This window comes from Octodon degus, unplaced genomic scaffold (genome assembly GCF_000260255.1).
Source record: "Octodon degus isolate 3935 unplaced genomic scaffold, OctDeg1.0 scaffold00044, whole genome shotgun sequence".
NCBI classification, from domain to species: Eukaryota; Metazoa; Chordata; class Mammalia; order Rodentia; family Octodontidae; genus Octodon; species Octodon degus.
Window position 1 is genome coordinate 2487411 of NW_004524620.1, and position 18415 is coordinate 2505825.

General features: G+C 41.5%; 1 protein-coding gene across 1 annotated transcript in view; it reads right to left on the bottom strand.

Annotated features, from left to right (window-relative positions):
* Window positions 1-9276, bottom strand: part of Ptprd (protein tyrosine phosphatase, receptor type D) — a 437469-nt gene extending 428193 nt beyond the window's left edge. Inside the window, exon 1 of the mRNA XM_023715852.1 lies at window positions 9109-9276. Within this exon, the coding sequence (XP_023571620.1) occupies window positions 9109-9193 (85 nt within the window). The 5' untranslated portion in view covers window positions 9194-9276. The remainder of the gene's footprint in view (window positions 1-9108) is intronic.
* Window positions 9277-18415: the final 9139 nt, after the last annotated feature.

Genomic DNA, 18415 nt, shown 5'->3' on the forward strand with positions numbered 1-18415 from the left:
AGAAGAAGAAGAAGAAGAAGAAGAAGAAGAAGAAGAAGAAGAAGAAGAAGAAGAAGAAGAAGAAGAAGATTTCTCTTATATAGTTGGGAACTTCCATATTTGGTGCATACATATTTATGACTGTTACTTCCTCCTTCTGAATTTTCCCCTAACCAATATATAGTGACCTTCTTTATCTCATTTGATCATTCTTGGTGTGAAGTTCTGACTGTCTGCAAACAGAAATAGCTCCCCCTGCTTTTTGCTGAGGTCCTGAATCATGTAGTACTGTTTTGCATCCTTTGACTTTCAGCCTATGAATTTCTTTGAGTTAAATGTGTTTCTTGTATACAGAATACTGTTGGATTTTGTTTCTTAATCCACTGTGCCAGTCTATTTCCTTTAATTGGTGCATTGAGTCCATTTACATTGATGGTTATAACTGAGATGCACTGACTTACGTTTGTCATGTTATTTTCCTGCTGTTGGTTTCCTATTTTTCTCCTGTGTTTAATAGTTTGCCATGTTTGGTGGGTTCTTTCTGCAGTCACTCTTGGAATTGTGGGCATTTCGATCCCTTCCTAGAGTATCTTTTAGTACTATGTGTAGGGTAACTTTGATCATTATGAATTTCTTAAGTTCTTTGTCATGGAAGTATTTCACTTTGCCATTAAACTTGAAAGAGACAGTAACATAAAACTAAATTTAAAACAAGCTTTAACAGTTAACCACCAAAAAGTAAACTAATAACAATGGACAGAAAGCTATTTAGGGGGTATCAAAAGCACAAGTCACAAGCAAAATTTCACATGAGGATTTCTTACGAGGCATTATCTGTACGTTTTAATCTTTCTTAATTTTGGTCCCTTCTCGGTTTGGTTTTCTCTTGCGCACCAAATGATCACAATCTATTAATCATTCAAAAATGTCAATTTATATTATCTTTTACACGTCAGAGCAGCCTCCTGTCTAACCTGCCCTCTCCGGGTCCTTACTCTGCCACGTCTCCACAACCTCTAATCAGTCTCCAAGGACATGTTGGGATCACTTTGCACTAGTCCGTGGAAAGTATTTCCATGTTCAGCCTTGTTGATCTTTTAAAATACAAGTCTCTTTTTACAGTTGCTTACAAATAAGACAATGATCTACACAGTTTCTAGAATAAAAACCAACATCCTGATGCAGGTTGCTGAGGTCTTGCATTAGCAGGTCTTCTCCAATCTATTCAGACTAACTGAACTCTCTATCTTCAGTGGTTGAGATCCAGCTACATCCTTTCTCTCTAGCCACAGAACACACAAGGCCAGTGGTGCTAAGCTGAAGGCACACGTGCCCCAGAGGGCTGTCTACATTACTGAAAGCTCTAAATGATTCACCATTACTGCACCGCTAGCCTTCTCAGGGATGAGCAAAGACTTCCTTTGGTTCTACGAGCTCTCCTCCTCTGTCAGGCACAGGTGTTCACCTGTGTTCATCCATCAAACAACTCAAAAGCCATTTCCTCAAAGCTAAGTGTGGGACCAAGTTTCATGAACTGTGCATCTTAAAACAACATCAAAATCTAGTAAATCTGAATAATGTCTGTAGATTATTCACCAGTATTCTACCAATGTTCACTTTGTGGTTTTGATCTCGTATATGACCAAGTATTATACAGGTGAAGAATACCAGGGAAATTCCTTAAAATTTTTAAAACTTCATTGAAGTCTATAATTATTTCTAAATAAAAATTTAATCACTCTCACAGGAAAACATTTTACTACTCCTCAGAACAGAGCAGGCACTTAGTAGCCTATACTCTTTCCATATAACACTTGTTTCAGGTAAAGAATTAGAATTAATGTAAATGTTTGTGTATCCCACTGTAGTTCACACTTACTAGGGCCACAGACACACTTATGAGGGCCACAGATCACGTTGCTCTGGATGGCCACAGCACTGCCAGCCATCAGTTCAGTGTTTCAAACAGGAAATGTGCCCAATAAGCACTTATGAGAGTGGCAATGAAATGCAAGAACGAGCCAATCAGTCAATGTCTTTTCAAATCATAAACGTATATAGACACCCATTTCTATGAAGGCAATCATTTTGATTGTATACAGACAATCATGTAGATAGACAATCATTTTTGAATGATTTTGCTCCAATTATGGAGTTAATGGGATAATAAATGCCACAGAGTTCTAAACATCAATGCTTCCGATTTTGAAATGATACACACTCATGAGAAAAAAGCTACATAGCAAATACCATTTCACTTGGTGAATATTTAGTGCTATTATTCAAAATGTTTTACTAAGATTTTTTATTTAATCTTAGTGATAACCACTTCCAACACGCGGTGCCTTTAACTTCACCTTACAGACCACAGAGTCATGGATGCTGGTCACTCGCCTGAGGTTCCAGGGCCCCTAAGGCCAAGGTAAGATCTAAACACAAGCGCCTTGATGGTCCACATTCTCAACGTTCTTTCCTCCCTGAGCACGGTTGGAGAACATTCCTGAGAGCATCGCAAATGGGAGCTATGGGTTCCTATGATCTGCTGCAAGCTGGTGTAGGACCACACTTCAGAAGGCCCCCACCAACTTGCCCAAAGCCTCTGACACAGCAAATGCTCACACCCACGCGCATGCACATGTGCACACATGTGTGCACACACTTATGCACCTACACACTGGTTTGGTGAAGGAAAACACTGAGCCAAAGCAAACTGAGAAAAAGAATGAACACAACAGGGAAGATGAGAAAGCTGGTTTTAACGTGGCTTTCCCATCCTAGTCCCCCTGACATTCTCTGTGAATCATTATTTCAAGAGACACACTGGCTTGGAGGATTTTAGTTAACTAACCCCATCCACACGGGTAGTGGGAGAGGCACTCCCAAGCAAATGAAGAATGAGTAATTTGATGTGTATCAGGTAAGTAGAAGCAAAGTGAAGAAAACTGAACTAAGAATGAGAAAGGAGTGGCTGGGGAGACAGCTCAGCCATCTAAGCACCTGCCTGGCAAGCACAAGGAAACGGGTTCAATCCCAGTACCACACACCATGCTGGCCCCCTGAGAGCTGCTCAGTGACACCCTGTACCAAATAAATAAATACAAGATTCTTTTTTAAAAAAAGAATGAGAAAGGAAAGCCATTAAGAGATCACACCACAGGAGAAGCAACTATCACCAGGCTATTACAAATAATACATGGCTCACAAATATTTGAGGTATTGTTCCATCCTTCTAGCTTAGGATTTTATCATAAATACAAATCAGAGATTTTTAAAAATTCAGACTTCAAATTTTTAAGCAAGTCTTGCTACTCTCAACGAAATGCTTTGAAGTGTATACATGTGTTGATTCTGTGACACATTCTGAACCTTCCGATGTGGCTACAGCTCTGCAGGGAGCAATTAATTCAGAAAGCAACAGAAACTTCACAATGGAGCTGAAGGATCAGTAAAATAACTGGAATATTTTCCTTGCTGAAGACAGCTGGATGTTACTAATTCAGCTACTTTCAAAAGAGAGGAGGAGGAGGAAGAGAGAAACAACATTTTTATTTTGCTGCACCTCTGTCGAGTGCAAGAAAATGAAAACAAGTAAGGAGCTGATGAATGTAGCAAATGGCCCACTTTCTCCTTATTTTCTAGATAAAAACATCTTACCCTAAGTGGCCTATGGAAACCACCAAATACTAGCTTCATGCTGCGGATAGCCAATGGACTCTAGCAAAATAACTGGAGTATTTACACTGTGCTCTTCTAATACCTACATTAAAATGTACTTCACAGTGTATAATTCACTAATACAAAGCATACAGTTCAGTAGTAGTTAGTAAGTTTACTATCATCATACCAATCTAACTTTAAAACATTTTTATCATCCCAAACAATTTACCTTTTAAAGAATAGTTACATGGCTGGTATGGGGGGAGAGAATGTTCATAATCGAAAATAAAAACAAAAGGATTTTTTATGAGATGAAAATTTTCAGTGTGAACTGAAACTGCTGGAAGGTATGCATTTTAATGCCGTAAGAAAGACATTCCTTCTATTCTTAATTTCACCTTGGAAGCCATCTATCTTTTGAAAAATGCAAGAGAAACATATGTTCCTTCAACCACATAATTTTCCTCTCCTTTAAAAACAACGCGTTTTTCTTGCACAGCATTTCCAGGCATATCCATGGCCACTCGCTCTCGTCTTTGACTCCCCACTCGGCTGTCTGGAACAACATCCATGTAGTCCTGTGTGTGCTAACACTAAACATCTCCTGCTCCTTACTCCAAGGAGCTCACGAAAATGCATTCCAAGCAGTAGCAAGGGAGTTGGAACACCCCCATGACCGGTTCTCCTCTAACCAAATTAATTTTAAATTGGTAACTAAGCTGAACTTCTGTTAAAGACTCACGATAGCACGTATGCTTCCCATTCCTCTTCAAGATCAGTTTAATTTAGGGTCACAGAGGCATGTAAGACACTTTCTGCATACAGGCTTCATACAGAAACAAGCTGGCAACCTCAACAGAATGCAGCAAGAAAACTGGCATATAGTCACCCACATGTTGATCATGCCCAGGTTGAATAAAAATGTTAACACTATACCAAATGCAAGTGCTCAATAAAATGCTTACCGAATACTGAGGATGGAAATAATAATAACACTGAACACTTACTGAACACCTAACTTGTGTCATCTGCTGACCTATGTGTTGTACCTTAACTCATTCAATACTCAACAAAACCCGAGTAGGTCTTACAAACTCATGGTCTGCTGTTTTCATTATCTCCATCATCTATATTCTACAAATAAGAGACTGGAGGCAAATGACACCCTTTACCAAAATGACAGCACAATCCACAACCAGAGTCTGGTTTCAGAGCTAACAAACTATCCTATCACAAAATACTTGTGGCTGCCTCACAGCAGAGGTGCCAGGCCTTTCTACTTCAAAGACCTAAGTGCATTCCCAGGGCTACAGTGAGACGCAATGTGGAGAAGGAGCCTTCCCATTTGTCTAGGAGTCCGAGATTGCATGTGTGTGCAGTGGCCACCACAAGGTGACTGAGCAATGAGAAAGGAAAGTGAGGGGGCACAGAGTTTACCATCTGTTTACGTCAGAAGTGTCACAAAAAGCAACAGAACATGGATAAGCTCAAACATGAGAGGAGATAAACTCTGAAGATTTTTGCTTCAAACAGAGATCTGGTAAATCCAGAAGCACAATTATAGTGGCCAAAGTGTAAACTCAGGTCAGAAGTACAACAGCAAGCCGTTCAGTTATTCCACTAGAGTGACACTGGTCTGACAAAGAAGATGCCGATGTCAAGATCTTGAACCCCATGTCACATTGACAGGGTGAGGCAAGGGATGGTGACAGTAGTTGTGTTGGCTCAGCAGTCATTTTGGGGGTGCTATTGATATGGTGGGGGTTTGAAAGAGAATGAGGAGAAGCAGCAAGAGAAGGCTGTGAATAAGAAATAGAAAACTACATGTATGTATGAAGTCAAATTACCAAAAGCTATTATAAAGACATGGTCAAAAGGGAAATGATTATATTAATAGAGTCTAAATTTGTCTTTAACTTACACAAAACTGGCCCAGCCTGAGCCAGAACTACTCAGGCTGACTCAGCAGAAGTCATGCTTGACTCCTGCCTTAGATCACAGCTTCTGCACATTCAATGCATAGCAAGGAAAGCTGTCTCGAGTGCTCAAGACAGAGCAAAAGAAAGAAGCATCACCCACGTACAGATTGTGTTTTCAAGTAATGGCGGGGTCTTGCAGGTGGATATTCAATGGATGATGATAAAGACTGTAATTTTCTACTAATGGGATTAGGATCACAATTTTTCAATCTACGTTTGAACCAAGGCTCACAGAAGCCCTCATATGTAATGTAACTTTTTAATTGCCAGGTTATAATTCTGACTCCTGGGTTCTTTACAGTTAGTTATTTCAAAAGGGGATTTCACTGATCTCATCAGACCCAAAAGCTACAACTCTTGTTGCATAGATCCTGCTTTATCTTGGTCTTAACCATCCAGCAGAAAAGTATAAAAACGAAGTATAAGAAGTAAAGCCATGCTGTTATGTTGAGCTGTAGGGGACTCAGGTCAACAACTTCTGACATTGCCAATGAAGCAGAAGACCCAATACTATAATGGGTTACTGGACTCTTTTTGAATATTTTGCTGAGTTAACACATCTATAATATTCAAAGAACGGAACTTAACAAAAAACTGTGTAGAGATGAATGTCCATTTTGCGGTTGAACTTTTTCTTTTCTTTTTTGCGGTGAATGTCCATTTTGTATCTGTGTATTCAAAGTGGTTAGGATAGATATATAGTTACATTCTCTTAATGAATAGAGTGATTTGTTCTAATGGTGTTTGTAAATAGGATATCATGTCCGCATGTTGTACAGCAATTAACCACTAGGAAGAATGTATACAATCTGTTAATTATTGAAACTGTCCTACCAATTTGATTTGAAACTGTCTCATTTCTATTTGTTTATCAATAAAATTATGGGGGAAAAAAGGATTTGTTGGATACATTTAATTATCATGGTAAATTAGAGTGGTTTCTTGCCATTCCTGACCTAATGAGAGTTTTCCTTTTCAAAGAAGGAAAAAAGGGGGCCGGGGAGATGGCTCAGTAGAATTGCCTGGCAAGTGCAAGGGCCTGAGTTCAATCTCCAGTTCTGCCAAAAAAAAAAAAAAAAAAAAAATCTTTTAAATTGTTTTCAGAGTTCTCAGATGGCTTTGACAAACTGTTATTAAGTTTTGAAATATAAATCATGATCTTTTATATCAATACAAAGCCCAGGTAAAAGACAAAACCTCTTGTGCCTGGAATACTAACGAAACTACAGAAACTGACTCATATCTCTGGCCACGAAAGCCTGAAAGATGTCACTACATGAGGACCAAACGATCAAATTTTGTGCTATTTATATCCTAAGTTTTAAGAAAAGGGACACAATGGATTATAATCTGCATTCTACTGTACCATTTGTTCTTTAACCATTCTTAGGGACTAAAGTTGTCATTTTTACCATGTGTTTTTTGTACCAAAAATATTCCCCACAGTGGTACTAATAGATGGAGCTTCTTCTTTTAAAACGTCCCTACAAGGAAGGCTAACTGTCCTGTCACCCAGGAACGTTCTTCACACACACGCTATTCACCGCTGTCAAATGAAGCTGTTAAAGAGAAAACACATCCCCCCAAGGCTGGGCGCACAAGAACAAAACTAATTAAAATTGATATGGGAAAGCCACTGCCTCTCTCACTTTTTAGTCCCAGCAGGAGGGGAGAAAAATGGCTTCTTGGGCCAGTGAACATCCTGAGGTTGAACGCCAGTAACGCCTAGACGTACAGCATGGAAAGCAGCCCTGCTCACCAAGCGCCGCCATGATCTCTTACGTAGGAATTCCACTCAAGACACACGCTGCAGGACAGAGGGAACAAAGCGAGGACTGGGAGACGCAGCAATCGTCATCTGCAGCGCAGACTGTTTTCTTTAATAGTAACTTTAGCGATACTTGTTCCTAATCCCTTGATATCTGTCTGCTACTTCCCACCAGAGATTTAAGCAAAAGCCGAGCTGCACGGTAGAACGACATTCTTAATGGAAGAATAATTTCATGGATATGGAATAATTATGTCCAGTAACTTTAAGAAAATCTCTAGCTGCATTCTCAAAATGGGATCCCTGGGTCCTAATAGCATTTTGCCAAAATTTAACAATAATGAAACAACTTACTTTTTGTACTTCAGCCAAAATGTAATAAATAAATAAAGCCACATGCCCAATTTCTCTCTAATAAACTAAATTTAGATTTCAACTTTGAAATAAGTTTTGACATAAATGGCTTTAAAATAACAATAGCATCTCACATTTGGGTCTTTTCCCAGTTAATTATTTCCTGGCATTGTACTAGAAATTCCTTGGCTTCACCTTAAGCCAACACTCCCAAGTGCTAATTAGGAGACCATATACATTAGTAACCAGAGAATATTTGGTCTTAAAAACATACGTGTTCCATATGTATCCAATTAATAATGTTATTTCTTTCACTCCTTGAAAGATCTCCTTAGAAAACAGAGCCCCTATTTCAATGCAATGTCAAAGCTCAATTAATAAAATGAGGCAAAACATGATATAGGACCTTGGACTTCAAAATATCCTTAACATGAATCAAACTGAACCTCACTGGAATAACAAGTAGAGAGAAAAGTTAGTGACTGCAGATCCCGTATATTTTAATTGTACCAAGGGACTCCCAAAGAGAATGGCCAACTCACATATGAACTAAATCACTGCTGAGGACGCAGACATAGGATCAGTGACTGCGCACTGGAAACATGCCCTTGTCCAGTACTACCTCTTCCCAAAAGCCACCAGACGGATGGGCAAAGAAACACACGTAAACAAGGTAGACCTGATGACCACCCAAATGCACAGAAGACATGACACTCTCATTAACTGGCAAGACAATGCACCTCAATCTCAGTTTCAAAAATAAGAGTCCAGAAACCCACACTTGGGTGTCTATACTACAGAATTCTCTGTGCCTTTCCAGACCCTCCACCCAGCCACGAAGTTGTCAGTTCTGCTTGATTTGTTTGAATATTGTATTCGACGACAGCTGTCGGAAACAGTACATTAGAACAGCTGCCATGACAGCTACAAGGGGCTTGGAAGTTTAATTGGGCTCAATGTGACACTGCATTTTTCTAAACTTAGAAATATGCACACAACTAAAGAAATTTCTAATGGGCCTGAACAATGCTTATTTATTGGCACCACCCACTGGCTAGCCTCAGCTCCAGTTAGACCACCGGGCTCATCACATCTTTGCCACCAGCCTGCTGAGAGGTATAAAAAAATAAAACTCAACAGTAGGAGCAGTTCGATGCCCAACAAAAAGGGGCATTAAACAGGAGGGGAAATGGTAAGGAAGTGACATCAATAATCCCTTTCAAAGGCTGGCTGGTGGCCAAGGAGGATCCCATAGTGTCTCAGGATTTACTTCTAAAGGAAATAGATTCAGAGGCCCTGAGCCTGATGCCAACTGCAAACAAAACCACTCATTATGGTCCCAGCCCCTTGCAGCAGAGGAGGAAAGCTTACTCTCAGCATTGGCCCGGAGGAAGAAGGCGAGGAGCAGCAACAGCGGCCTGGCTACGTGCACCATCCTGCAGCTTGGCGGCAGCATGCGCCGGCAGCTTGCATTCACTGCCTCCGAAGCCCCAGCAAGTCTGTCCGGTCTGAAATTTCAGCTGGAACTCTTTCAGAGCCTGAGCAGGGAGGGAGAGAGAGGAGGGAGAAGAAAACACAAAGATGCTTAGATTTGTCACTTCCCCCAACAGACACACACACACACACACACACACACACACACACACACACATACACACACACTCCTTCACAACCACCAAGAGACATAAGCCTTTGTAAACACAATAAAAATTGTAACTGCCACGCCTGGGTACTAGAAAAGGTCTGTAAAATGTAGGCTCCTTAGCCTAGCCATTTCCAGGCTGCCCTAGAAAGAAAATTCTGCATCTGTCTCTCCAGTTACACCTTGTTTTGGGCAACGCAGTCTGAGCAGAACTGTCAGTTCACATGAAATATTACATGAATGCATCAAAGGAAGAAAACACACCAGAGCTATAAAGAAGAATTGAAGAGAAGTTCCTCCATGTAGGATCAAAGTCTATTAATGACAGAATAATGGGAGCTGTTTTCTTGGCGCCAGGTGAAATGACAGGGCTAATTTACCTTCTCTTTCCAAACAGCAGACATTAGAATTTTTTACACCAGCACATTTGGCTCCTTACCTGCACACACATCAATGCTCAATGCTAGTTTGACTTCAACAAGTCAAAACAATGGTTAGCATGAGCCTCTTCTATTTAACAAGATTTCTATTTGCCTCCTGGGCGAGAGCTTCATTTTCTCCCCTTTTCCGTGAAAGCAATAAGCCACAGTTATTTTCAGAATGCTACTGTGTAAGACCATCAGGAAGCGCCACTTGACACAGGTATCTTGAAGCACAAAGCTGACTCAGATTCCAGCCTCTTTGTGTTTCCAGATGGGCAGGGGAAACAGGTAGGTACAGCATGTGACCAGCATGAGTTAAACCATTAGTGCCAGGAAAGAAAACCAAATAAAGCAATGAAAGATAAGTTTCAGGAATCGTAGCATGGGGGTGCTGTGTCTCAGGCCAGGCCAGGGAGCATAAAAAAGACTGGAACAAGAGGAGAGGAGGGCATTCCTTGACTTCTACACGAAGGCAGGACAGTACAAAAGAATTTAAAAAGTGGTGAGTTGCAGGGGGTTTGTGTGGAGCAGGGCTTCCCAAACATCCTCACGATGCACAGGACGTGGAAAGCTTGCTAGCTGGACACCATCTCCAGAAGTGTGAGGCGGTACAGTCTAGGGTTGGCCCAGGAATTTGCAGCTCGTTAACACATTTCTGGGTGATGCAATGCTGTTGGCCCAGGGACCACACTTGGAGAACTGATGAGTTCAAATAAAGCATCTACTAGGACAACAGAGGACAAGGCAAAAGAAACTTGTTCAAGCTTAAAAATAGGTCAGAGCCTTGGATGCCAATCTAAGTCCAACAGTCATTATTCAGTAAATCAGAAAAAGCTATTTAATGTTGTGGGGCCAAGAGACAACGCAGAAGCAGATTAGGGGAGGATTAATTGACAGGTAAATGAGGGACAATTTAGAGAACATTTTTAAGTCCTAGCAAGAGTCCCAGAAGAAAATGAAGTTAGAGGGCCAAGAGCCTGGGGAAGGAATAGGGGAAAAAAAAGGAACCATGACTGGCTCCACAAAATAATCGCGAGTACCACTCTTCAGATGGTGTTCTCCCTGAACCACGAGTTTAACACACCTTCTTACACATAGTGGATGCACAATAGAAGGAAGGAAAGCTACTCATATACTAGTGTCTCTTCGATTACTGTGATAACAACTCAAGAACTATCAGAATTTCCTAACAAGGTGAAACCACATACCATTAATGTTTGTATACTAAAATTCCTGAGATACCTACAAAATTCCTAACAAGAAATAATATCCCAAAATAACCTAATTCCCTAAAATAACTTGTACTTTAAAAAGAATTGCCATGCAGATACTATAGTGTGAGAAATATTTTTAAAAAGAATGTTCTTTTTTTTCATTATTATTCAAGAGTGGTTTGAATGCACAAATGCTAAGGCTAACCAGGAAGGGAGGAAATCACATAATTAGCTCTCCAGTAGACAGCCTTTTCTTTCCTAACAGATTTGTGGGTGTCATGAAGTAGGTTGTAGACTAAAGCACAACTTGACACCACAAGCTTGCCTGGTGCTCCCATACAGCTACTGTTATCAATCTCTTTTGAAAGAATCCACCACCAAGCAGCCCACAGCTATCAAATGTTAAGTTTCAAAACTTCGCAGGAAAACTGCCAAGGGAATCAGCCCCCTTTCTCCTCCATCCCCGCATTCCCTGCACCCCGCTTCACGCCAGCACTTCACGTCAGCGAAGTCCAGGAGATGTCAGTCCTTTCGGACTCAATCTGTGTCTACGCAAGCCCATCAGAGCCAAGTGCTACATAAGGATTCCTCGTAATCAGAGATGGGGCCCTAGGAATTGTGGACTCAGAAGGGGTTGATGACCTCTTCCTCCTACTTGGCTGAAGTACACAAGGTCCAATTCTTCCAAATAAACCAAATGTTACCTCTGGAGTTGGAAGGGCAATGGGATCTAGCACTCTCGGAGTTAAGTGTAGAGATGCACATATCTATTTATACAGAAACAGACTCTGCCCTGGGCCAAGACATGGCAGAGTGACCAGAACAAAGCCTATTCTGGATTTTCACTCCACTCCTGTTCTTGTTCATCACATAAACAGTCCCGAAAGAAAATGCTAACTGCATGTAAGTTAGGATGATTTTGCATTTTACATCAAATATGGGAAAGGAAGTTTTAAGGACACATTTAAAGCAAAAGCAATGAGGATGAAGGAGGCGCTACACACATGCATGGAAAAGGAAGGGGATCATAGAGTTGAGAAACAGCTGGAGGGGGGAGGGGAGGAGAGAGGAAGGGAGGGTGAAGAGATGCATAAGAACCAGGGATGCGCTCTGCACATGCACCGAGGCCCCCATGAATGTCAACGGGCCAGCTTGCTGGAACGCTCCCACTGGCCAACACGCAGGCTGCTGAAGTGCAGGACAAGGAAAAGAGAAGGCCAGGGCTGGAGACACTGGGAGCGCCAGGAGCCCCCACACCAACTTCCGTATGCCTTCCTTCATGTCCCTCATTGACGGGACATACGAGCAAAGCTAAGTCATCTGGGAGTTTAAAATGTCAAGCTGTCCATGTTATTGTTTTCCATACCACAAAAAGTCTATTAAAAGACTTCTATTTCTGATCATCTGAATGTTCATTTCTGTATTTATGTACCTTGGTGATTAGAGAGCCCCACAGTCCGGAGCACTGCATGATGTGTGCACTATAATTTGAAGTAGAAGAACAAATAAGAGACAGACCCAAAAGCCTTAACAAATCACAGCTGCAGGCGATCTCATAAGCTGATACCTATAAAGTTCTAAAAGCACAACACTTTTCGGTAATATCCGTAGCCAAAGTAACATGGGTGCTCATTTATTTCTCTTCAGCTTTCTGCACTCCTGACTGAATTTCTATAGATTGTGTTAACAGAAGAACAGAAGGCAAAATGGAGCTTTTCTGATTTTAAAAATATCCAGAGCCCTTCAAGAAACGGCTGATTTTAGGTCTTGTGTAGGAAGGGCAGAAGAGGAGCCTGGGACACCTTGTCAGAGCAGGACGCAGGAAAGCCCTGGGGAACCACTAAGTTGATTCCAAAAAAGAGAACTCAGGCTGATGAAGGGTCCACTGATGCTAAGTGTCTGAAAGCCTGATGGGCAAAAGGCATAATATTTGGAATACACTGAGATACATGATTTAAAATCTGTAAATCCATACCTTTATTTTTTTCCCCAGATTACATCAGTTACTCCAGGAAAGAGCTGGAGAAGTTCTACAGCTCGGATGAACCCCCGCCTCAGCCCAAGCCATCTGCTAAGAGTGAGGCCTCCAGCCTGCTGCTGTCCTGGGAGGCCGCGAGGCCTCTCGGGAGGATGCTGCTCCCAGCAACAGCAAGCAGGAGGGACATGGGTGCCTTCTCCTGCACCTGTCTTTTATGTCTCACTTACTAGGTGAGCAGGGCACCTCTGTCACCCAGACACCAGGACAAGCCCAGAGAAAGAGTGATCGGGGCCTGATCCTCGCATGGCTGTTTGCCAAAGCAAACCGTTAGGTTTTTGAAGCTGTGTTCTGTTAGTTACAGTAACAGAAAGCTGACTGTGCCGGGACTAAAGTGTTATTCTCAAAGCAAGGCAAGAAAGAGAGAATGGGAAAGAAGTGAGCATTAAAATGCAAAATCAGGGGCCGGGGAGATGGCTCAGTGGAATAAGCGCTTCCCTGGCAAGCGCAAGGTTCTGAATTCAATCCCTGGTTCCACCAAAAAATAAAAAATAAATAAATAAAATAAAAGGAAAAATTATTTGTAAGAACATTTTTTGGGGGGGTTCTTTTTGAAACTTTTGTCTTTTCTATGTAGTTCAGGCGGACCCTGGACTAACTCTGTAGCCCAGGCTGGCCTTGAACCCACAGTGATCCTGAATGCTGGGATTACAGGAGTGTGCCACCACACCTGGCCTTGTAGAAACATTTTTTAAAAGGTACTAGCACTCTTTCAAGGAAAGTAGGTATCATCATTTATCACTAAACTTTGTTTCTTACCTGGAGGGATGGCACACTCCTGCAGCCACAGCACTCTAGAGGCTGAGGGAAGAGGACTGTCACAAGTTTTAGGCCAGGCTGGGGTACACAGTAAGTTCAAGGCCCATCTGAACTGCACAAGACACTGTCTCAAAAAACACCCCTGCTTTTTTTGGTGATCATGGGAAGTGGGCGCAGGTTCAATAGCATTAATATAGAGCTTCTTTTAGGTATCTGCGCCCGACATCTAAAAGAGGCCCCATGATAATGCTATTGAACCTGTGCCCACCTCCCATGGTCACCTACTATGCTGGGGGATGGTAGAGAGAGAACGTTCTATCACATTTGCTGAGACTCTTCTCATCCACCAATCAAAAAAGGCCTCAAGAAGCCCATTAGAATTGGTTTCCGATTATTTAGGAGAGGGGACCATTTGTACCAAAGAGGTGCTAGCAGGAAGCTCCGATTTGTGAAGTGGTCACACAGTCACAACCAGGGCTGCTTGGGCTGAAAGCAGACTGCTGAGGGGAGCCTGAGACCCACAGCAAGCTTGGCGGAGGCTTCTGAGGGCTGCCAATTCCCCGTAATCCCCATAATAAAATCATTATTCCCTATAATAAAGTCCCAGGAATTCCCTATAATCTCAGCAGCCATGTCACTTTCTTTTGTCAAAAAAAAAAAAAAAAATATTGCTTCAGAGAATGTAAAAGGGTGATTACGAAGAAGTGTTCATGTATATAATTGAAAATTTTCCAAAGAGAACTCATGTTGCTGAAGAGAAAACTGTGCTAAAGACAGCCTTTCAACACGCAAAAGAAAGAACAATTCTCTCTCTCTCTCATCATATACACAAATCAACTTGAAAGATGTGAACAGCAGGCACAGGGAAGGAGACACAGCTCAGCAGCAGAGCACTTGCTTAGCATACACAAGGCCCTGGGTTCAGCCCCAAGCTCTATTAAAAAGTGAAAAAAAAAAATGCTAAGACCTTAAAGCTTTAAAATTACCCAAAGAAAATAGAGGAAACATTATAGGGTACTGGTACCTACAAAGATAATTTTAGATAAGGCACCAAAGCACAGAAAACAAACCAATGGGATTATATCAAACCAAACAGCAAAGTAAACAACAGGGTAAAGAGACAAACTGGATAATGGAAAAAGATATTTGCAAACTATTCATCCAACAAGGGATTAATACCCAGAACACACAAAACTCAAATAATTCAAAAGTACGAAAGCAAATAAGTCCATTAAAAATGGGCCAATTATCGAGATAGACATTTCCCAAAAGAAAATACTCAAATGGCTAGTAAGTCTATAAAAAATGTTAAGTATCACTAATCCACAGCCAGAAAATACAATTCAAAACCAAAATGGAATACCATTTTCAATACCATACTGCAAAGTAAAAATTAACAAGAGCTTCAGGGACCCAGAGAAAAAGGGCCCAGCTCCACGCTGTCAAAGGAAATGCCAAAATGTCAATTGGGGGCTGTAGAGACAGCTCAGCAGACTAAGCGCCTGCTTACGTAAGCGCAGGGATGGGGCTCCAATCCCTGAGACCACACACTGCGCCAGCCCCAGGACGGGTGCACTTAGCTGGCCACTGAGACCAGGCATGGTGACACATGCCTGTAATCCCAGCACTGGGGAGGCTGAAAACAGGAGGATCACTAAGCGCTACATCTGCTTAGTGAGAACTTCTACCAAATACATTAAAAAAAAAAAAAAAAAAAAAAAAAAAAGCACTCTTTATAACACAGTACCAAAAGCCTGTTATGAAAAACATTGCTGAAAAAGAGTAACAGAAGGTTGCTAAATAAAAAGAAAAATACACAACCATATACATCTCTGAATAAAATATTCAAACCTAAAGACAACAAGTAACTGTTTCATAAGAAAAGCCTTTCTTTAAATGACATAAATGGGGCTGGCCAAATAGCTCAGCAGATTAAAGCGCCTGCAAGCAGGCACAGGGGCCAGGATTTTGGTCCCTGGGGCCTGCCGGGCCAGCCCTGCCACAGGGGCACTCTGAGATGGCAACTGACATTGGGCATGGTGGCGCACGCCTAAAATCCCAGCTCTTGGGAGGCTGTAAATAGGGGGATCACTATGAGTAGGATCTAATAGTGAGACCCTGAACACCCTATAGACCCTTCCCTTAAAAAAACAGAAAAATAAAGTACATAAATGACATAGAATTGTGTTACTTCACAAACTAGCATATCAAATAAAAACTGATTTTGTTCTCCATGTTGCCCTAAATACATTTTATGACATTTAGAAATAATCAAGAAGGACTTTTATGAGCTCTTGAACATGAATTCTAAGTAATAATTCTCTCATCTCAGTCTGGCTTAGGCTATGCCTTCATATGATGCTTTCAGGTGGCTGTAAGCACACAGAGATTCCTGGGAGGAATTTAATTATAAGCCTACTGAAGAACAAAATTATACCTATCAATACAGACACTTAAATGATTGTTATATTTTTAAATCTAATTCATAGAGAAAAGCCAATAACTATTAGTCTGAGCTTTATATAGTACTAGAACTTTTAACATTGGCTCACACTAATAAATATTAGTTATTTTCAGAAGTGACAAGTAGAATTACTGACTCTGATCGTTTCTGTCTCCTTTGGGAAGGAAAAATGAGATAGGAACAGGCAAAGACGAAGGGGGAAAAGCTTCATTGCCTGGCCATTTTCCTTCTAAAAATTACAAGGAAATAGAGCGTCAGGGCAAAAATCTACTGTGTGTGTGGGATGGAGGAAGCTTTACTGGGGATTGAACTCCAGAATCTTCTTACATGGCTACATCACCAGCACTAGAGTCAGTTAAGTTTTGCAGCAGGGTTTTGCTAAGTCATGCAGGAGCTCAGGCTGAGTTTCAGCTTGAGATCTTCCTGGCTCAGCCTGCAGAGTATTGGGATTAAGGCATGGGCCACCCCAGCTGGCTTACACTTTGTTCTTCAGGTGACTGTTACAGTTGTTACATGGTGACAATTTGAGTCTAAAATCTTAACCAAGTAAACAAATAGTTTAACATTGTAGGGTGAAAAGGACATGTTCTTACCCCTCTATAAAATGTTTTTTACCCTGTTTACTTGAAAAGTTTAGAAGGTCAACTGACTAACTCAGCAGGGGGCTGAGGTCCTTGCTTCCTACGGCTCCAGCTGGCAAGAGAACTGCACATTATCCATGAGGCAATGGTTTTGGGTACATACAAAATCAAGAGTTCTGAAAAGGCTTCCCCCTGGATTTCAGAAGGCCCAGGAGGTCAGGCAATGTGCCCCTGAGGGATCAATATGAAAAGTTATAAATGAAAACCCTAAAGTTCAGTGGAAATACCCAAATTTTCAAAAGCCAAAAACAGATCTTCTAAGAAAAGCTACCAAGAAGGACCAAAGAAGACCTAAGAAAAAAATTCACAGGAGTGCTATCCACCAAAAGGGCCACGGGGTGAAATCATGGCAGCCCTTAGGAGCTCACAATTTGCCACAGATTACTTGTAAAGCTGGATGCAAAACTACAGAACTTAATGTTCACCCTACTAGATCTTGGGCTTGCTTTGGTACCATTTGTCTGTAGAACCTGATGCTAACTTTTCAAATATGTTTATTTTGTGCCACGGAGTGTTGGGAGTGTCTCACTTTTCATTTGTACTGGGGCTCACCGCCAAGAGTTTGCCTTGCACCTCAGAGGAGACTTGGGACTTGGACTTTCCAGCAATGTTCAGACTCTTTGGACTTCCACAACCTTTAGAGATGGACTCATAATACCTTTTGCATAAAGAATGTGTGTGTCTTGGGGGGGGAGGCAGAGGCAGAATGTAATATAGTGTTGATAGACTTAACACTGGTTCTTAAAGATGGTTAAACCTGTGTTTTAATGTTCTAGTTATAAAAATGTTAAAAAGTAATAATGTCTTAGAGCCAGCCTAATGGCTCAGTGGACTAAAGCACCTTCTTAGGCCCAACACAGTGGCCGGGGTTTGATCCCCGCCATGCCATGGTGGCCCGGACCCTGGGGCACACTGAGAAGGTGATTGACACTGGGTGTGATGGCATGCGCTAATAATCCCAGCTCTTGGGAGGCTGACGACAGAAGGATCACAACAAATCAGATATATGTAGTGAGACCCTGTAGACCCCCGTATCCCCTGTACTAAATGCAAATAAAATAAAATAAAATATTTTTTTAAAAAAGTAATAATGTCTTTAGATCTGGAACCTCATTTTTTAAAAAATGTGTCTGGTTGCCAAGACAAGGAGTGGATCGTTATGGCTGATACACTGTGTCAACGTGAGGAGTCTAAAACATTAAGTAAATCACAGTTGTACTGCTCTAGGATGTTGTTCATTGTGCTAATTAAAGAACTTATAAAGTTCACTAAGTAATGCAGCAGGGGGTCAAGGGTCTTACTTTGCATTCATCCTGAGCCTGTACAAAAGGATGACATGGAGACTGTGTGGGTGCTACACCCACCCTGGCCTGTATACAATGTAAGGGTGGAAAAATGCCCCCTCGTCCCCACGCTCTTCATGCTTTTGCTGCAACAGTTCACCTTGAACTGTTGCCCTATGCCACCTTGAACTGTTGCCCTATGCCACCTTGAACTGTTG